The sequence below is a fragment of the Sphaeramia orbicularis genome, chromosome 1 (assembly GCF_902148855.1).
Source record: "Sphaeramia orbicularis chromosome 1, fSphaOr1.1, whole genome shotgun sequence".
NCBI classification, from domain to species: domain Eukaryota; kingdom Metazoa; phylum Chordata; class Actinopteri; order Kurtiformes; family Apogonidae; genus Sphaeramia; species Sphaeramia orbicularis.
Genome location: NC_043957.1, coordinates 15432945 through 15455762, shown reverse-complemented (window position 1 = coordinate 15455762; position 22818 = coordinate 15432945). Strand labels below are relative to the sequence as shown.

General features: G+C 37.6%; 1 protein-coding gene across 1 annotated transcript in view; it reads left to right on the top strand.

The window, feature by feature from the left end:
* The first annotated feature begins 2261 nt into the window (after positions 1–2261).
* LOC115434334 (protein jagged-1a-like) overlaps positions 2262–22818 on the top strand; it is a 28228-nt gene continuing 7671 nt past the window's right edge. The window contains 13 exon segments of the mRNA XM_030156270.1: positions 2262–2481; positions 6332–6634; positions 10137–10197; positions 13980–14240; positions 14966–15026; positions 15112–15242; positions 15417–15536; positions 16675–16788; positions 16870–16949; positions 16951–16984; positions 19024–19137; positions 21213–21259; positions 22470–22643. Of these exon segments, the coding sequence (XP_030012130.1) occupies positions 2416–2481; positions 6332–6634; positions 10137–10197; positions 13980–14240; positions 14966–15026; positions 15112–15242; positions 15417–15536; positions 16675–16788; positions 16870–16949; positions 16951–16984; positions 19024–19137; positions 21213–21259; positions 22470–22643 (1566 nt within the window). The 5' untranslated portion in view covers positions 2262–2415.

The window sequence follows — 22818 nt, the reverse complement described above, 5'->3', positions numbered from 1 at the left end:
TTCAAGTCATATGGAACATCATCACATACAAATGTATGTTCTTACCTTAAATACACATATTCTAAAGAGCTTTAAATGAAACAGAAACAGCAGAAATGTAAAAATTAACTGAAAAAAAATCAAATGCAAATGCAAACACTTACATTTGTACATGTTCATATAGTCACCCAGAAAAAAAAATTACATACATTATATACATGACAAACACTGTGATTTAATTTAAGCAAATTCAGCTTAAAAGAACTACTTTAACTCCTGTTTATATAAGTGTTTCATATCAGTGAAGTAGTTGGAACAGTAGCCTTATCTAAATCAAAATTAAAAAAATAAACAAAGTCATTTAATAAATAATCAGTAAGTAAATACATAAAACAATCAGTCAACCAGTGAGTCAGTAAACAAGTAAGTAAATAAATAAGTAAACAAATAAATCAATCAATAAGTAAATAAATCAATAAGTGAATGAATAAATAAATAAATAAATGAAAAAGTAACTGAGTAAGTAAATAAATAAATAAATAAATAAATAATATAATCAATCAGTCAATAAGTAATTAAATAGGTAAATAAATACATAAATAAACCCTGTATCAATGAATGTCATGTAACACTGTGTGGTTATTTTTTTTCATATTAATACTGTTAATGAAAGCATTAATGAGTAGAGTTCACAAACAAAACATTTATTTCACAAAACAAGGAAAACACATTATTATTGCTCATGCTTTGTTTTTGTATCATTTTGTTTCCTTTTACTGTTAAAATACATTTATTATCACAGATTTCCTGGATTATATGTTTGAATTCCCTTCATTCACCATAATCGAATGGCAAAATACATGAATAAATGCACAAATCTGCACTTTACTCTGCACAGTGTATGTCTGTTAAATTCAGTCTAAAAGTGTGTTAGTTTATGTAAATGATCATTTCATTAATAACCATTTCACTGCATGTTTTATAGTACATGATGCACCGATAAATGATGTGGTGTAAATACTGTAATTTCATTAAAAATGGTGGCAAAAACCGACTTTCATACATCCTTAGTTTGAGGATGGCATTTAAGCTAAAAACAGAGTGATTTAGCCTTAAAAACTGCTGAAACAGGTGAAATTCTTAACAAAACATTTTGGTATAAACTTACATCAGAAATAAAACTAGTTGAAAGACTTTGTTCTAATTATTATAATTAATTTGAGGATTAGTCTTGTGAGTCAAGGTGCTGTGATATTTCTCATTATTTTTGGTGTTTTGCAGAAATTCATATTTTCAGTTTTGTAAAATCAAAAAAAAAAAAAAAAAAAAAATCAGAGAAATGTCCCAAATAAAACATGGACTAAATGTTAAAATACTCAAACCTGTTCAATTAACATTATATCAACACATGAGTTTTTCATGACAATGATGCAGATGAAATATACTTTTCATAGAAATCTATCATTCAGCCACAGGAGTAAAAATATGACTTCATAAACAAACAAACTAACTAACAAACTAACTAACTAACTAACTAACTAACTAACAAAAAAGGAACTAAAAAACTTGATCCTCAAGTTAAATTTTGACCAGTATATGATAATTTAATGCTGAAGTAGGTGTTTTGGTAATTCCAGTTTTACATTTTATATTTTCTTAAACATGAACATCAGGTCTTTATGACACAGTTGATATTTGGTTATGGTTTTGCCCCTAATGAGCCTCCGTACATGACAACATGCAGGATAGTAGACGACCTGAAGCTGAGGATGCAGAGGCTGAAAATGTAGAAACTGAAGATGTAGAAACTGAAGACATAGAAGCTTAAGATGTAGAAGCTGAAGGTGTAGAAGCTGAAGGTGTAGAAGCTGAAAGTGTAGAACCTGAAAGTGTAGAACCTGAAGGTGCAGAGGCTGAATGTGTAGGAGCTGATGGTGCAGAGGCTGAAGATGTAGAAGCTGAAGATGTAGAAGCTGAAGGTGTAGAAGGTGAAGGTGCAGTATTAGTGGGACATGTGACCGTGTGTTTGCAAAGTAAACTTCAGCAGAATGTCTTGTGTTTGTATAATTATCATCCAGACGTTAAAGGCCTCTCATGTCGGCGGGGTGGGGGGATCCGGGGGGTTTGGATCCATGTGTGAAGGCACTTCTCCACCTCCATGTGAACTGACTGTAAACAAACCTAGCCCCTGGAGGCGTGGTCAGCATCCAGACTCCGCCCCCCAGATGCTGGTTATTACCCAGCCTCCCCCGGTCCGGGGCCAGTGGAGCCTCTACCCGGGATCTGGGCGCACAGAGCCGGACTCAGATCAGGACAGAAGCAGACAAAGGACCGGGATCAAACCGGGACAGCGTGGAGGATAAGGTTTGGGACGGTGCATGAGGAGGGGGGACAACCTGGAGCGACCCGCACCGAGCCTCGAAAGCTGCCGCCGGCATGAACCTGCCCCGGAGCCCCGGAGCCCTCGGCCTGATGCTCCTAGTTCTCTCCGCCCGCATCCAGGTACGACCCCCAGAGCAGAACTGGCTCTGCTTGGTTTAGGACTGTGATGGAGCTGAATCACAGGTCCAAGTCCAGGTCTTAATGTTGGATCAGATGATCCGGATCCATTTCACTGTGTAACTCGGACTACAAAAAGTACTTTTACTTACAAATGTGGAGTATTTCTAGTGTTTTCTGTAGTTTTACGTCCTTTAACCAAGTGAATCCTCTCTGACCTGACCAGTATGTACCCATGAACAATAAGAAAACAAGATAAATAAAAGTTTAAAATGACAGGGACTAATATCATACTTTAACATCATTTATCTGAGAGCTTCAGTTGGTACTGACATTAACATGCATATAATACTATATGTAGTATTAACTCCTCATGTACCAGTGGTTTCTCCTCATTAATCATTCAAATACTTCTCAGTTTTTCTCCTTTTGAAGACCTGTCATACTTTCAGACTATGATGAGTTACTTGTCGTGTAGTATTTCTACTGTGTAGTACTAGTACAACTCCAAAAGAAATCCAATAATGGACTGAAACATCTAAACCAGGGTTTATGGATTATCATATTTCTGAAGTGCATGTTTGTATCAGATCTGATTATTAAAATTATCTGATTACTAACATTTATTGGATTTAATTGGTCATGTAAACGGACTCAGTATAATGAACATGTCTTAGAAGAAACAGGATTTCTACCTGGTTTTCTGGACTCTTTTCTGGACCCTGTCTGTTCACAGACGTTTCAGATGGGGTAAATTTGTGATTGACAGCTGTAATAACCAATCACTGATCAGATCGTCTACACTGTGGTTTGACACAGACGCATCATCTCTTTTTCAATGAATGATTCTATTTTCTAGATTTGATCCTCTCTGAAATCTAACACATGATCATGGTCTGAGTCTAGTCCTGAATGAGGACTGGGTTAACCCCTTCATTCCCAGCGGATCACCAGTGATCCACTATTTAAATACATTAAAGTTCCTACAATAAATCTTTTCTTTACATAATCATATTCTGCCTTGTTAGAAAGAGCATAATCTCTACAAATGAGTCTCTAAGTTTATTTTCCAGTTTTCCTGAACAACAAAACTTAAGTAGTGAAAGAGTCACCTGGATAGTGATGGAAGCTAATTGGGCTTCCTACCTGTTTGGTGTCATGAGGTCACATGACTGGTTCATTCCATCATTAACTATATTCCTGTTACCAAAAAAAACTGTTTCAGTTAAATTTAACCTGATGTAGTTCATGTTGTATTTTTATTATTTATTTTTTTTAAATAATTTTATTTTTCAAGAAGGTTTTGTACAGAAAAATAGTAACAAGAACATTTAAAGAGGGGTGTACATAATCAAATAGATTACAATAACAATAAACAGGGAAATACAGTTTTCTAAAGAAAAGAGAATATATGTATGTATATATATATATATATATATATATAATATATATATATATATATATATGTGTGTGTATATATATATATGTGTATATATATATATATATATATATATATATATATATATATATATATATATATATATATATATATATATATATATATATATATATATACAGTACAGGCCAAAAGTTTGGACACACCTTCTCATTCTTCGCATTTTCTTTATTTTCGTGACTATTTACATTGTAGATTCTCACTGAAGGCATCAAACCTATGAATGAACACATGTGGAATTATGTACTTAACAAAAAAGTGTGAAATAACTGAAAACATCTCTTATATTCTAGTTTCTTCAAAGTAGCCACCCTTAGCCCTGATGGCTGCCTTGCACACCCTTGGCATTCTCTTGATGAGCATCAAGAGGTAGTCACCTGAAATGGTTTTAACTTCACAGGTGTGCCTTGTCAGGGTTACTTAGTGGAATTTCTTGCCTTATTGATGGGGTTGGGACCATCAGTTGTGTTGTGCAGAAGTCAGGTTGATGCACAGCTGACAGCCCTATTGGACAACTGTTAGAATGCATATTATGGCGAGAACCAATCAGCTAAGTAAAGACAAACGAGTGTTCATCATTACTTTAAGAAATGAGGGTCAATCAGTCTAGAAAATTTCAAAAACTTTGAATGTGTCCCCAAGTGCAGTCGCAAAAACCATCAAGCGCTCCAACGAAACTGGCTCACATGAGGACCGCCCCAGGAAAGGAAGACCAAGAGTCACCTCTGATGCTGAAGATAAGTTCATCTGAGTCACCAGCCTCAGAAATCGCAAATTAACAGCAGCTCAGATTAGAGACCAGATGAATGCCACACAGAGCTCTAGCAGCAGACACATCTCTACAACAACTGTTAAGAGGAGACTGCGTGAATCAGGCCTTCATGGTCAAATAGCTGCTAGGAAACCACTGCTAAGGAGAGGCAACAAACAGAAGAGATTTATTTGGGCCAAGAAACCCAAGACCATTAGACCAGTGGAAATCTGTGCTTTGGTCTGATGAGTCCAAATTTGAGATCTTTGGATCCAACCGCCGTGTCTTTGTGCGACGCAGAAAAGGTGAACGGATGGATGCTACATGCCTGGTTCCCACCGTGAAGCATGGAGGGGGAGGTGTGATGGTGTGGGGGTGCTTTGCTGGTGACGCTGTTGGGGATTTATTCAAGATTGAAGGCAACCTGAATCAGCATGGCTACCACAGCATCCTGAAGTGACATGCCATTCCATCCTGTCTGCGTTTAGTTGGACCATCATTTATGTTTCAACAGGACAATGACCCCAAACACACCTCCAGGCTGTGTGAGGGATATTTGACCAAGAAGGAGAGTGATGGAGTGCTGCGCCAGATGACCTGGCCTCCACAGTCACCGGACCTGAACCCAATCGAGATGGTTTGGGGTGAGCTGGACCGCAGAGTGAAGGCAAAAGGGCCAACAAGTGCTAAGCATCTCTGGGAACTTCTTCAAGACTGTTAGGAAACCATTTCAGGTGACTACCTCTTGAAGCTCATCAAGAGAATGGCAAGAGTGTGCAAAACAGTCATCAGAGCTAAGGGTGGCTACTTTGAAGAAACTAGAATATAAGAGATGTTTTCAGTTATTTCACACTTTTTTGTTAAGTACATAATTCCACATGTGTTCATTCATAGTTTTGATGCCTTCAGTGAGAATCTACAATGTAAATAGTCATGAAAATAAAGAAAATGCAAAGAATGAGAAGGTGTGTCCAAACTTTTGGCCTGTACTGTATATATATATATATAAAAGATTCACACAAAGTCTAGTCTTCTTAATAAGATATACAGTCGTGGAAAAAATTATTAGACCATCAAAAGTCATCAGAAACAATGGTTATGTAATCACGTACTAACTCCTGTGTATATCATGTGACAAAAACAGACAGAAAAGAAAACATAGAATGCCTAAAAGCACTGTTTTTGTCAGTACAATGCCATAGCTATTGATGTAAGAACTGAAGTGATTTTGGTTATTATCAAGAAAACATGGAAAATGGCCAGATATCAACTCTGAAATTAAACTCTTATGAGCTATTTTTGTTATCATTATATTTGTCCAAGCAAATGTACCTTTAGTTGTACCAGGCATTAAAATGAACAAGAAACTGAAGTAAACAAGGGGTGGTCTAATAATTTTTTCTGCAGCTGTACGTCCTCCATTTCTCCCATATTTTATCAAATCTAGTTCATGTTGTATTTTATCCTATAACTAAAACAGTAAATGTTCCGAAACTAGAGGTTATTACCTTTAAAATGAGGTGTCAGTGATTAATTTAGTCCTTGTGGTTCTTCAGTTCTAAGCTTTGGAACTTGGTAAATAGGAGAAAATGAACCCAAATCAGGTGGAAGGAACAGGTTCAACATGTTCCCCCTTCCTCCTCCAGGTCTCCTCAGCTTCAGGACACTTTGAGCTTCAGATCTTATCAATGCAGAACGTTAATGGGCATCTTCAGAGCGGCGCCTGCTGTGATGGGACCCCGGACACCACCGACCGCCGATGCTCGTCCGGTGGATGCAACACCTACTTCCGGGTTTGTCTGAAGGAGTACCAGCTGAAGGTGGTGGCGGGAGGGCCCTGCAGCTTTGGCTCTGCTTCCACACCTGTACTGGGAGGGAACACCTTTTCTCTACGCAGTGGTCAGAGCGAAAAGGCCAGGATGGTTCTGCCCTTCAGCTTCGCGTGGCCAGTGAGTCCACGTCTCATTTTCACTGGTCTGTTTCTGGTTTTCCTTCATTCATCAGTGTTGTTCTCTGTGTCAGTGAATGATGGTCTGAAGGAGGTAGGAGCAGTAAAAATGGTAAACTCAAGGGACAGTAAAACTTTTAAAGAATGTGAATTAGGGCTTAACAATATTGAAAAAAATGACATTGCAAATTTTTTTTAAATCGGCGATATATATTGCAATATGAAAAAATACTCAGGAGAATATAATAGCTGTGTGGTGGTGACATAAAAGGTCAAACTTATTAGTTGTGTTTCCTTTTTTTGGCAACAGGTGCAAGGCACTATTGACACAGAACACATGTTTCAATATCATCCTTATAGCCAAAATAATTCCAGATAATTGACGGTGATTTTCTTTTTGGCACCAAGTCTTCATTTATAGTGATTTTCTCTTGTTTGTTGCTCATTTTTCAATGTTGTTACCAGCGACACACTCCAAACTGATGAAGAACGATTGTGATTGGTGGATCACTGCATGCAATGTGTGTCAGGTTCCCTTGAAATTAGATGAGAACACGTTGAGTTAATTTGCCTCCAACATTGCAGGACCTGCGATGTGACTATTGCGCACACGTACATCGTGATGTCGATGCTCAAACGGTATATTGTGCAGCTCTAATGTGAATATCACTAAGCCCCTTTACATTCACACTAGTTAATACTCTGGTCATTATCCGATTTATGGAGATCATGCAAACACCCTGGTTTAGACGTTTCAGTCCATTATTGGATTTCTTTTAGAGTATGTACGTATGTAGTGACGGTACAATCAAACTTCCTGTCATTGTCTTCAGCTCACGTGTGTCTATGTCACTTGCATTTTCTACAATCTATGTATTTTTTTTTACATGTGCAGATGTAAAAGAATGAAAAATAAAATAAATCAGATTAACAGGTATACATGCATGAAGACGTCAGAGTATTGGGGAGAAATCCAGGTGTGTTAATCTAATTTCTCATAATCAGATTACTGCTGTTATCTGATAAAATATATCAGATTACACTGTTTACATGATCGCTAATAGTCTGATAACTCCTCAAATCAGATAATAATCAGAGCTTTAGTGTGAACATAAATGGCCTCAGTAACAGGAACTTTGATTCTACCGTCACTATGTACGTACATACTCCAAAAGAAATCCAATAATACCAGGTTTATTGATGATCGTATTTCTGAATTGCATGTAAATGCATCAGATCTTATTATTACAATTATCTGAATATGAACAGTTATTGGATTTTTATGGTCATGTAAAAGAGTTCAGTGTTAACCCTCTGCAGACTCTGGCTGAGGTTTCATGCTGCACCTGGAGCTCATTCTTCTTTTTCTGTGTTTTCTGTGTTTTCGCTGTCACCCTGTGATGGATGATAAAGGCCCGTTGTCCGGACACTTGTGTGCTCGACCCAGTAACTGTGAAACGAAGCCACAGCGGTCTTCGACAGGATGAGGCCTCTGTTGTTGTTGTTGTGTTCAGGATGCAGTGGTCTGCACCAGAGGGATTATGGGAAATCAGAGTGTGAAGTAGTTCACCCTCAGCCTCTCATTTAGTGGGTTTTAACTGCAGTGATGACAAAAGCGAATCAATCAATATTAATAATTATCACATAACCGTTTATTTCTTTACAGTTTGTACTAATGGACATTGGTTGGTATTTGCAGTAGTGTCGTCTTATCACATGTTTTTTCTATCCCCTGATTCAACAAGATGAAAACCCTGTGAACAAACTAAGTCCCAAAGACCAAACCCATATGATTATTAATAATAGTTATCATAATACATGAACATTATGGTAATTATGGTTTTATGGCCTATTGAAACAGAAGTGTCCTTTAAAGGCCTACTGTCCTTGGACCAGTATGTGGATCTACTGGAGGATGGGCTGGAAACCTGGTGATTTTATCCTCCACCAGAGTCCAGGGGCTGATGGGAAACCACCTTGCAGATACTAAACTGTCAGAACTGTCCAATCAGCTGCTCAGATGTTTGTGGCTCCACCCCCTCTGTATGATGGGCATGCGTTTATCTGTTCTCGTCAAGAGGCGACCTCAGTTCTGCATCAGTGGGTGCGATGTGACGTTCAGGGAAACATCTCCACAGTACACTGAATGCACCACGCTGACTCAGGTTGACTCCGCCCTGTTTACGCTCATGTTTGGGTGTAAACAGGTTTGAGTCAATGATGATTCTCAGCAGGTCGACTTTAAAAGACAGAAAATAAGAAAATCTGTTGCGCTGTTCAGATACATACATATAAAAGTGTATTTACATCCAGATAAAGGTGATTTATCTGAAAATCAATTCATTTCTTGCTTAACATTTTATTTACAACTTATCAATATGTGTTCATTAAAGTAAAGGATTTTTCTTCTGAGAAAAACTCCACAACAGTCTTTTATTAATGTTATTTTTCCTAAAAATCACACAAAACTCATTAAAAACATGAATAAAAATACCATTAATTTAAACAGACACTGTCAGTGACTGATTTCAACCTGGCAAATCAGATATTTTATACGACTTTATAGTTATTGGTTGTATCATATGATATTTTATTAGATATCGTGTAATGTGTAAAGTTTGTATATTATGATGAAAATATAAATACAGATGCTTAGTAATGTCATATAGGCCAATAAACCACTATGGACACTGTGCTAAACCATGCCCTGTTTGGCACAATTTGTAATAAGTTTAGTTTTTTTTCATTTCATTCATAAGATAAGAGAAAGACAGAAAAAGAAAATCTGCTTTTACAAGTCACCAAAGAATAGTTTTATATTATCTGCCTCTTCAACTGAATACTTGTGCATTTACGGTTAGTATTTTCAAACAGAATTGTGAAATCAACCTCTTGATCCAATACCTGCATCACTTACTGCTGCAATTCACCACTTGCAAAAAAGAAAAAAAAGAAATGATTTATTCTTTAATTTGTCATTAATTAATTTGTCACTTTAAAAAGACAAAAATGTCTGTGCTTTTCTATCCTGTGTGGCATTACTAAGCATTTTCAACCTCCTCACTGATTAAATGACCAAAATAACAGTCACGTCACATGATATTTTAACATGTTCTAATGTTTCTGTGTGCGTGCATGCGTGTCTGTGTGTCTGGGGATTCACACAAAACCCAGAAAGAGCTGACTGCTGCAGTTTGACATACTTATGTATTTTGGTCAAGGAACAGACAAGTGAAAATGACATGTTGATAAGACCAGTATTTTAGGAGATATTAGTAATTTTGGAATACAATAGCCTTAGAATCACATTGCTATGGCCAGAACGCTTTGGCGGTGACTGCTGGACAAATGCGGTACAGCATGCACGAATACACAACAGCATAAAAACTACCACATCTAGAACTTGTATATCCCCGCAGGTCAACATTATTATTAGTGGTAGTAACTGATAAACTGTATCATCACACTGTGTTAAAGTGACCTCTTCTTTTTTGTCTGTGCAGAGGTCGTACACATTGATTGTGGAAGCCTTGGATTTCAACAACGACTCAGCATCCGGCGGCGGTGAGTATTAGTGTCCCGCTGGACTAACACGACCTTTGACTTTTGAGTGAATCCATAAAGATGTCAGTACTGTGGACAAACAGACTGAAGTTACAAGAACAAACACTGGAGGAGTTTTTAGTTAAAGAACCTGCAAATACTGAGTAAGAGTGACATGGTTTACAACTGAATAACTATAAATTTAGAGAAAAATTACATTTTGAAGGTTTGTTTTTTAAGTGTTTAATTAGAAAAGGTAGAACAGTTTGTGTTCATCCCACTGATCGCAGCATATCTGACTTGTACAAAAGATTAGCCATTTACATTATTATTCGTAAAAAATTAGGAAAAATATACAAAACAACTTTGATCACAAGATGCAGTTGTAAATGTAATCACATTTTTTTTGCCTAATTTGTCATAGGCATTTAATTTCTGAATCTAATACTTTAACCCAAAAGAGGTGAATTAATCAGAAAAAATGTAAATTAATTCCTATGGATTTAGAAGAAGTCTGTAGATGTAAAAATAAAGCCTTAATTATTATTAGAGCTCCTTAAATTAGTCTTACAATGGGCTGGATGAGTCTCATTCAGAAAACAGGTAGTAAACAGTGTGAGCGAGGTGAGTGTTGGCCCTGTGCTGTATTTGGCATCCCTCAGGGAACCATTATAGGCCCGGTGTGAAGTCGGCTGACTTCAGACCAGCTGAACTCCGAGGGGCCCGAGCTTCAGCCCAAATATGAAATTGGGCCTGAGGGTCGGTCTGCGACGTTGAGGTTGGGCAGTTTGTTCAGCAGCTAAAAGGTTGAAGCTGAAAAACGGCCCTGAATCCAAAACAAACATTGACCCTACAAGTGAAGTCCTGAAGACACGTGGAATGAACGAACACCGGAATCATTCTGTTAGCAATGAGAGAACAGCAAATGAAGAATTAGAATCTGGTGCAGTTAATGAAATATCAATAATCTACAAAATGTTGACAAACTCGTAAACTGCACCTTGATGTTTTTCAAAGCTCAGGGTTTGTTTTTGACCAAACAGTAGAAATGAAAGGTCATGTAAACAGACTCAGTTTTACAAACAGTGGATCCACATGCATAAATACTCTGTAGGTATATATGTTATACATGATATGTTAAATAATAAAATACACGTTAAATATAATGGACCATGTTACAGAATTTTATAATCCCTTGAACAGAAGAGGCTCGATCACAGATCCCTGAGGAACTCTGTGATTTTTGTGACCGACACAACGTTTGAACATGTTGTTTTTTTGTACTTTTTACCATCAAGATGTTCAATAATCCTTAAATCATTTAGGGTCGTTTTCTTCACAGAGCAGTTCTACCTACATGTTTACATTACTGCCACCAATATCAGCCAAAACCAGATTTATTTCAACAACGGAACTGATTGTAATAAGTGTTATTAGACATTAATATTTTTCTGTTTAGATTTCCACCAGAGCTGTGATGATGGGCTGTTGCTGGAGCTGAACTTCAGGCTGGTTTTATCGATGAAGTGCCAGATTTGAATATTTGCTTAAACCTCCTGGATGGATCCGATCCAGCTCCTTTTTTGGGGTTAACTTTTCCATCTCTACTGCCTCTGTGCTATTTTCAGCACCTTCCCTGTTTTCCGAGTTGATGTGAAGGGTCACAGTTTGCTCGTAGGACACCGCCGACGCCGCCTCCTCCTTGCGGGTTTTTTGTTGTGCTGCTGGTCGATGAAACAGACACCATCACCTCAGGCCGACCACACTTTAACTGCCAATGTTGAAATACCACAACCTCTCCTCTGGAATATTCCATCAACTTCAGCCTGTAATGCAGGGGTCACCAACCCTGGTCCTCCAGATCAACTGTCCTGCATGTTTTTGATGTTTCCCTCTTCCAACACACCTCAGAGTCATTATCAGATTTCTGCAGAGCTTGATGATAGGCTTATCATTTGAATCAGGTGTGTTGGAGGAGGGATACATCTAAAACATGCGGGATAGTAGGTCTGGAGGACCAGGGTTAGTGACTCCATGCATGATAAAAACATTTAATTACTAATAGTTGAATAGTTTTTACTTTTAGGTTAGTTGGAATTGGTTTAAAGCAGGTTTGTTCAGTTCAGTTTCAGTTTTTATTGGTTTAGTTTGAATGACTGAAGGTTTTATTTACATATAAAGTGCACAATACAACCAACAAAAGCAAACACTGAAAGCAAAATTAACAACAACCAAACAACCAAAAAAGAAATTTATACTGTTATACAAAAGAAACATTTAATACAGTTTTAGTGTTATTTCCACATCTGAAAAGGAGTAAAGTTAAACACTGAGTTAATTCATCTCTTTATTACAACTCTCAAACTGTACAATCTACATTAATACATGTATACAGTAAATGTCTATCAATCAATATAATAATTATCATATATGTAATTCTACATCATAACCCACTACATATGTGTCAAATATAAACCCATGCAAATACAAAATACAATTGGCTATACATTTATAATTATTTACAATTTTCCTTATAATTTACATGATCTATGATTATCTCAGTTGTGTTTTTTAAAAAACCCACAACTATATAGTTTATATAGATATACACAATGTATGAGGTTTTATATTATATAATATATTGAGGGTTTTTGTTTGTAATATTGGATATTTGTTAAAAAGGTTGGAAAAATATAATGAAACAACAACTAATGGAAACATCAGAACTTCCAGGGACATTCAGTCCAAATGGGATGGACACAGTAGTTCCTCTATTATTTTAGTTCAGCTTCATTTTTTCTGTGAAGCCCTGCTATTTCAGTTAATGATACACAGTTTTCCTTATTTTGTTTTTGGTAAATATGTCTTCAAATGAAAGTATCAGCTCTTAATCTATTTCTCTGATTATTTATCCATATGAAAGATAGTGGTTTCACAATCATTCCATAAATAGTCCTTAACATTTCCTACGAATACAAAGCAAACATTAAACTGAATAAAAACTGAACTTAAAAGGGGTCATATTTTGATAGATCCACTTTTATTAGTCTTTGGTACATTTATTTGTGTATTTGAACCCTAATAGTTCATAAAGTTTGAATTTGAACCCTCCAGGAGCTGCAAAGCTATCTTTATATTCATTTTGGCAAAAATTAGAGTGCATTTCTACAGCCCGTTTAAATTCCTGCTTAATTTGTTACATCTATAACTAGTTACATCACGACATTTGCACAAATAAGGTCAAGACTTCCAACAAGCATTTCTCAGAGTACGACATAATTGTTTGTCAGCAGCAGTGGTTGTAGTTCATACTGAAAATATGTCCAAACTTCAAGCCGATTACCTAAAATGTTCAGTTGTTGGCTGAACGGGACAGAGCAGCACAGCCAACAACCTGAAGGGGGTGGGGCCTGAAATGGTTCACTTGCATTTAAAAGGCCAGCACTCAAAACTACCTTTCTGGTGTCATTACTCAGAAATAGGGTTGAAGAAGGACCTGTGGAGTTGAATTAATGAAGAATTCAGACCCGAGCATAGCATTTACAGTTTATGTAGACCATAGGGAAATGTTTTAAAATACATAATTTCTTTAAAAAAGCTAAATATCACTCCTTTAAACTATTTCTATAACTACATCTATAAGTGAAACCAACTGTAGAACCAGCTGTAAAAACCATCCGTAACCCTAAAGCCAGTGACCCGGTCAGTTGACCCCTGTGTTGGCGGCAGGTCAGTGTTAGTCGTGAACACCTGTTTGATTGCGGGGGGACGTTGCTGATTTGTTTTGACCCTGGTCATTGCAGCCGTCGGTGGGGGGTCGCTGATTGAGAAGGCAGTCCACTCAGGGATGATCAACCCGAGCGGACAGTGGCAGATTTTGAACCACAACGGCGCCTCGGCCCAGTTCCACTTACGGCTCCGCCTCGGCTGTGACGAACACTACTACGGCTTCGGATGCAACAAGTTCTGCCGGCCACGAGACGACTTCTTTGGCCACTATGAGTGCGACCACAATGGCAATAAGACGTGTCTGGAGGGTTGGTCAGGTCCGGACTGCAACACTGGTGAGGACTCATCTGGTTTATTAATGTTCATTAATGAAACATTTTATATTTTTTTGTTTACTTTTCTGCCTTTATTGGATGCAACAGGGACAGTGATCCTGGAATTAGATTAATTTAACTCATATTTTAATTGATCTATGTTCTTTTTTAGGCTATTATTATTGTTTTGATTTTATGTTTGGTTCAACACTGAATTTTTCTCTTTATTGTTTCGGATGTGGTATTAGTTGTTAGTTTTCGTTATTTACTGAATTATTTATTTATATCAATTTATGTTGTGAATTAATTCTCACCACCATGAATGAATGAATGATGTTAACAGAATGACATGTTTGAGTTTGATGAGTTTTTCTTCCTTGTGACGTCTGTGTTTGTCTTTGGATTTGCTTTTTCTGAATGTTAAAATATTTATTTTGTTTGTTGTGTCTCATGGTTATTTTATATATGTTATTTGTATAGTGGGTATTGACGGTATATTTTGTAAATTTTATCTTTATCAGTATTATTTGGATTTTATGTTTGGTTCAACACTGATTCTTTTTTATTGTATTTCCTTCTATCAGTCTATGGGTTTAGTTATTTACTGAATTATCTCTTTATATTAATTTGTGCATTTGACTGGTAAATGAATTCTCCACTGCCATGAATGAATGAATGAATGAATGATGAGTGACATGGTGAGTCTTTCATCTTGGTGACGTCTGTGTCTTTGTCGGTCTTTTCAGCGATCTGCAGACAGGGTTGCAGTACCACTCATGGATCCTGTAAAGTTCCTGGAGAATGCAAGTGAGAACGCAGAACACATGGTTATGAGTGTGGTTGGATGTTTCAGATCCACAGGGGCATTGTGGGTAATGGTGTGTCTCTGTAGGTGTCTGTATGGATGGCAGGGTGAATACTGCGACCAGTGCATCCCTCATCCCGGCTGCGTCCACGGCGGATGCATCGAACCGTGGCAGTGTCTCTGCGACACCAACTATGGAGGACAACTCTGTGATAAAGGTACGTGAACCATCCATCACCTTCAGGAACACAAACTGACACTTCCATTCAAGTGAAGCATCTTAGAAAAAGCAGCCAATTGGAGCTGAATTTTGGATACGTCTAAATCCTGGATACGCTGGATAGTGTGATGATGATGTGACTGGTGGACGTCGTTGTGTTTTGGTCTTTCAGATCTGAACACGTGTGGAACAAAGCAGCCATGTTTGAACGGAGGAACCTGCAGCAACACAGGACCCGACAAATACCACTGCTCCTGCCCCGACGGTTTCTCTGGAGTCACCTGTGAGAGAGGTGAGGGGCGGGGGGCCCACAACCAGGGGATATGACATTGGCCAAGTATGTCAAACATATGGACCACGGGGCCAAAACCCGCCAGGCAAAGGGTCCAGACCAACCCATGGGATGAATTTACAAAGTGTGAAAAATTAAACTGAAGATATTAACTATCAAGGATGTTCAGGTCCCACATTCAGACTAATATGATCTCAAGTGGGTCAGACCAGTAAAATAATAAGATAATAACCTATAAATAATGACAACTCCAAATTTATCCTTTTGTTTTAGTTCAAAAAAGTAAAATTACAAAATTTCTCAATTTGGAGAGGGCTCCCATCCACGTAATGTATTTTGTAATGTATGATCAATTTAACAATATTATGTCTCAGTTTATCAATTACACATGTACATTACAACTTACAGATCACAGTGGATCTACAAGTACACAAAATATTTAATAACTGGCAGAATATTGTTAAAATTACACTTAATTCTCTGATCTTCTAATTCTAAATCTTTCAGATTGTTCATTTTTGTTTATGTTATTCACATTTTTTTTGTGAAAGGACACTTTGTAAATGTAAGTATTTTCAAGCGATTTGACTTTTTTTACTTGAAAACAAAGAAGAAAATGTGTCGTTGTCATTAATGGACTCTATGCACAGCTCCACTACTTCCTGAACTTCAGGTGGCTCTTTCATTATTGGACACACTGATTAATCCAGGTGTGTCTGCTATTTCTTGTTGTGACTACTGATTAATTAGGCACACCTGGATTAATCAGTGAGTCCAGTAATGAAAGACAGGAAATAAAGGACCCACCTGAAGTTCAGGAAGTAGTGGGGCTGTGCATAGAGTCCATTAGAGGTTATTATATGTTATTACTTTACTGTATGTGGAACCTGAACTAAAATGACTTTATCATCCCTGATCCAGAGGCTCAGAAACACGTCATGTTAAACACACGACAAACGCTGTTGGTTTTTAAATCCTTCCTGGTGCTTGATCTCCTTCATGTGGTGAAGAAAAGCCAGGTCAGGGGTTAAAGGTCAGGGGTTAGCTGGGTATTAACACCAGGGAGGTAAAGGCTGATGCAGAGCGTCTCCTGTTGTCCTGGTTCTGTGTTGTTCTAATGTCCTGGTTCTGGTCCCAGCGGATCGGTCCTGTCGGTCCAACCCCTGTCGCAACGGAGGAAGCTGCTCTGAAACGTCTCATGGCTTCGAGTGTCTCTGTCCTCCTGGATGGACCGGACCTTCCTGCTCCATCAGTAAGACCGTCTGACCTTTGACCTTTGGATCCGTGGCCTCGGCATGTGTCCGTCTCATGGGTTTTTCTCCTTTTGTGTCAGATGTGGATGAGTGTCAGAGGAATCCCTGCGCCCACGGAGGAACCTGTCAGGACCTGGTCAACGGCTTCAGGTGCATCTGCCCCCCCCCAGTGGACGGGGAGGACCTGCCTCATAGGTGAGACCTGCACCGTCCAATCAAGTGGCCATGTTTCTGCTCTTACATTTTCAGTGAAGTCCTCTCAGACCAAGAACCCAACCCTGACCCAGTGTCTGATTTCCACCTCCTGACTGCTGTGTTGTTCCTGGAGGTTTTCTCGTGGTTCAGCTCAGCATTGGAGGTCAGAGCTCCGTCCTTCGCCTCCTTCCTCTGGGTTCTCGTGGTTTTCTCTAATCTCCAGGACCATCCCTGGAGGAATAGTTGTGGTCTGGAGGCTTCGCGCTCTGGGACGCCTCACCGCAGTGTTAATCCGCCGCCGACCGCCGCCCACATGCTCCCGTCCTTCGACTCACCGCCAACAGCGAAACATCCGCTGCTCTCAGCAACCGAAGACCTCACATTTATCCCGGTTATTGCTCCGTTTACTCCGCTGCCTCGGGTTATTTGTTCCATCTGCTGTGACTCCGACCTTTAACCCCTGTTTGTTCAGTTAAGTGGTGGAACTTGTTCCGTCATAAAGTGGTTTGGATGAAGAAAACACACATTTATCAGCTTCCCCTCATTTTCTCGTCTCATTTCCTTTCATTCCCATCATTAGTACTAGAACTGTATCCATGGCAACCAACGAGGGTGAGTGGGACCAGATGCTGAGGCCTGATAATCGAACTGGTTAATTATCGAGAGTAAAAATCCAGAGACCAGCTCATCAGATGTGGAGAACTTTTAATGTCATCAACAACACCGTAGTTTTACAGTTTTAAACCATGTTTTACCTCCATTTGACCGTCACCGTCAACATGGACCATTTTATTCAGTTAAATGTTGGACAATAATGAGCTCAAAGCAGATAATGATGTAAAAATGCGTAACACAGTGGTTCCCAGTCTTTTTTGCTCGTGTGACCCATTTTAACATCACAAATTTCTGGCAACCCCAGACATTCAAAACAGAGATTTTTTTTTTTTTTTTTGCTCAAATTAATTTGTTTTTGATCATGTAATAGTTTGCCATACTATGTTGCAAATAAACGTTAATTTTAGACGACATTTAGTCTATATAATGTATATTATTATGGATTGAGCCAGAAAAGCCAGGCTGACATTACTGCACAAAGTGAAAATTTTATTTAGGTCAGGATATGTACAGTCAGTCCAGCTTGTATTTACATGGCTGCAAATTAATACTGAACAAACAATAACTCAGACTATAAATTATGAAAGAGCTGCAGCATCTTAAACCGTCCAGAGTCAGGCGATCCCATTTGAATTCCAGGCAACCCCACGTGGGGTTCTGACCCCAAGGTTGAAAAACACTGGCCTAACAGCACTAAATAGTATAAAGCAAAGGGTTTAAACTATGACACTAGAGTCATTTATACAAAAATCAAACACATTTATACAATGTAATAATTATAAAATGTAATATATAAAATAATAGTGTCACTTGGTCGATTTTCATCCAAATGTGTCGCAACTTTAACAGAAAATCAGTAAAATAATTCCATCCACTGCTGTATGCGAATATTAACAGTTGGTTCGTTATCATTGTGTCTCAAACGAGTCCAGTTCAAAGTAGTTTTTCATGTATTAATACTCGACCTGAATGGTTTACACTGACTTTATTCACATCGTTACGTCAGACTTTTCCTTTTGTCACAAAGGTTTTTTAATTTTCTAAATAAAAACTTGAATAAAAACCTCAATCTCTGGAGTTCAGTGAACTATTTTGTTCCAGTTTTTGACACAACCTTGTTATTTTTCTTCCTCTGAATGGAACTGAAACTAGAGTCTGATCTACTGTGGAGTAGTGGTGTTGTGGGAGAAAAAAACCTGATGAAGTAATGACTTTGTTTCTCCAGATAATGACTTAATATCAGCCTCGTCGTCGGCCACGGTCATGGGTTCTGGAATGCTCTGTAGGATTGGTCGGCAGCCGATAGGTTAAATGTGTTTGGGAGCTTCTACATTTCCAGACCAACAGTGGGAATCAGTTTGGATCCGACTGCTGGCTCTGCTCACACGACTCGGCTTCATCTGTTGTTTATTGTTTCATTTCAGATGCCAACGAATGTGACACAAACCCCTGCGTCAATGCCAGCTCCTGTCGAAATCTGATTGGAGGATATTTCTGCGAGTGTCTTCCTGGTTGGACAGGCCAGAACTGTGACAGCAGTGAGTGATCCGTCCACCCATAAACCCATGTGTGTTTGGAAAGTCGACAATGAGCTGAAAATACAAAAACCTTAGGAGTTTTAGTGTTTTACAGACAACATATCATCATCACATTCAGGACGGTCCTTCTCAAACAGCAGCTGCTCTTTTACATTTACATTCTTTTACATTAATGTTTCATAGAAGTTTGGAATTTTTATGTATTTGTCTTAAAAAAAAAAAAATTACAGATAAAGATGATTTTATCTTTGTTTCTGCTTTGACTGAAAACTCCCCATGAAAACAGAGTAACTGAAAGTTTGATTATTTTATTTAATACAAACTTCATACTTTTTTTGAAACTAACTTGATACTTTTCTTTCAATACTCATTTTTTTTGCTAATACTTCAGTTATTTTTTGATTCTAAGTTCTCATTACTACTTTACTTCCAGAAAATAACTTGCTAATACATTTTTTTTCGATACAAACTTGATACTTTTCTTTTTTTTTTCATTTTGTTTTTCTTGAAAAAGGTGACAAAATATCTCCAACATTACCATTCATACAGACATTATCTATTATTACTATTTCGTATTTCTTATTTTATACATACAAACATGTCACCCCCCCCCCCCAAAAAAAAAAACAAAAACAAAAAAAAACAACATAGGAACTGGGTACTCACAGTTTTTGTATTTCTCACTTAAAAACAATCATAACATTACAATATCTCTGGGTTCTTTAAATATTACACATGTTTATGCAGAAAAACATAAAACAAAGAATAAATATAAGGGGAAAAAAAGGACATTTTTAGAGGAGTGATACAAATTCTGGGCGGCTAGAGGATACAAACATAATCTATTTGTCCCAAATATGATAACAGTTATTACTCTGGTTTCAGAAAGAGTAAGTCCATTTTTCCATTTTGAATATTTGCGATTTGCGATCGATGATCCCGTACCAATCTTCTATTGTTGGTGGAGTTGGCTTGAACCACCTTCTTGTAATAGACTTCTTGCTGGCTGCTAAAAGCACCTGTAAATAATTTTGTATCCTGCCTCTGTTCTAGTACAGCAACATCACCAAGATATAGATTTACAAAGTTATAGGTAATATGAACCTTAAAGACCGATATTAAAGCCCCATGGATACCACTCCAATACTGGTGCCTCTTGGGGCAGTCCCAGGCCAGAACACATGATAATGATTAGCCTCCTTTGATCCACACGGTCTCCAACACTCAGATGCGTCATTTCTGTATTTACCCTGATGGGCTGTCTTAAAATATCTAACATTTTTCCAACAATGCTCTCTCCATTCTAACGAATTGGTAGAAGACCCAAACTTGATACTTTTCAAATAAGTTAATTTTTTGTCTATGCCAATTTGTTCTTATTCATTAAAAATGTGTTACTGTGATACTTATATATATATATATATATATATATATATATATATATATATATATATATATATATATATATATATATATATATATATATATATATATATATGTACACTACAAACAAAAAGTTAAGGATATTTTTAATTTTTGGGCAATTTTTTTCAGTTGGGATTCTTGCACAGCGCTTTTTACTTTTTTGTGCGTAAATTGAATCACATTTACATGTATGCATTTGGCAGATGCTTTTTTCCAAAGCGACTTACAGGGGAAAACCAAAATTAAAATAATAATAATAATAAATAAATAAATAATAAAAAAATAAATAAAAAAAATGAATAAAATACAAGAATAGATTAAAGGTATAAAGCAGCTGTACAATTAAAAACAGTGTCGTACAGAAGATTAAAAAGCAAAATTGAAACACATGTTTTTAATGACCAGACATAGCTTTATTTACAAATGGCAAAAATGACCAAAAAAATGATAAAAAAAAAAAAAAAAGAAATATCCTTTACTTTTTGTTAAGGGTACCTTTATACCTTTTGATTATAGTGTTATATTTTGATGCTAACACATTATGATACATCTTGTTTCTGATTTTAAAAAATTTGTATAAAAACCTGTTCCTTTGATATGTATATTATGATAGTGTCATTTGGTCATCGTTCTGTTCTTTGTTTCCACAGACGTTAATGACTGTCAAGGTCAGTGTCTGAACGGAGCTTCATGTCAGGTGAGTCTGGCTTCAGTTCTGTTGGATTTCTACCCTCACTCTTCTTTCTCTTCTCCTTCTTCTTCTTCTGTGTTTTTCTGGTTGTGTTATAAACAGTAGATGCTGAGTCGGGCAGAAACAGAGCTCTGTGTGTGTGGTCTCCATGGCAACGGCGGATCAGATTTCTGCAAACGTTCCCGTTTCCAAACAAAAAATAAACAGCCCGTCCTTGTTCTTTTCAGACACTGATGGCTGTTCTTTTCTGCCATTCTTCTTCTCACAATAGTTTCTGGTTTACTGATACGAGTCTGATTAGGTTTCAGGAAACGTTCACTGCGAAAAAAAAACTACTGGAACGATGACACATACATGTCTGGACGATGGATGTCACAGAAAACCCACTTCATACACATTTCTAGTCATAGTAGAGAGTTTTAGATAGTTTATGTACTTTTAGTGTTGGGTTTCAACTCAAACTGAGTCAGTTTCCAGCTAACAGCCCAGAACTGTTTTGCAATACAACTCCCAGGATGCACTTCAGCTAGGTCTGGACAATAAAACGATGCCCATAATTACTGTGAGGTAATTTTATCTTACATCATGATCATTTGCTTTGGAGATCAGCTTCTTGTGACCATGAAGAATAGTTTAAATCCATGAATATATGAAAACCGTCTTAGTGGTTTGTTTTCTTGTTACTGACGAAGAAACTGAAATTAATATGAAAATGAAAAGAATGAATATAAGGATGAAATCACTAGATCACAGGTTAAGATTAAGGCTGTTGTGTGTTTTTCCTTTTGGTTGCATCTTTTGTGTCAGTTTCAACTTGTGTCTCTTACAAATAGGCTAAAATAAAAATTATAAATAATCAGTGATAAAAGATCAAAAAACAACCTTTAAACTGTAAAGAAATAATGGTTTTATACTGTGACATTTTTTCCATCATGATGAAATTTCTGACTGATCTAATTTCACATCATTCCATTTTGGAGCAACAGATTTCACTTTGTTGGAACAGTTTGAGGCTCCATCTCCATGGCAACAACAGCTGAGGCTCCTGGGTATTGTAGTGTTGTGTTTGAGAGCTGACGTGACACCAGAATATCATAATTTACGTCTGTTAACAAACACCGTTACCGCTGACACTTCAATGCCTCGACAAATAAACAAATGCAGAGGTCTTTATCATGTGACCCATATGCTGACGTTGCCTTCCCATCATCCTCAGGACCTGGTGGGTGGGTACGAGTGTGTATGCGCCGCTGGCTTCGGAGGTGACCACTGTGAGATGGACATGGATGAGTGCGCCAGTGGGCCATGCCTAAACGGCGGCCGCTGCCACGACGACGTGGACGGCTTCCACTGCCTGTGCCCACCTGGGGTGTCTGGACGGCGTTGCCAGGTGAGCTAAGCCACGCCCACTTCAGCACCTCAGACACAGGAACAGGATTTTACACAATTGAATCTCCCAGATGCCTTCAATGCACAAAAACACATTAGAAATACAGGAAAAATCTAAATATTTTACTGATCCTTCAATGTCAAAATGTTTGGGCTCATTTTCACTCCAAGAAAAA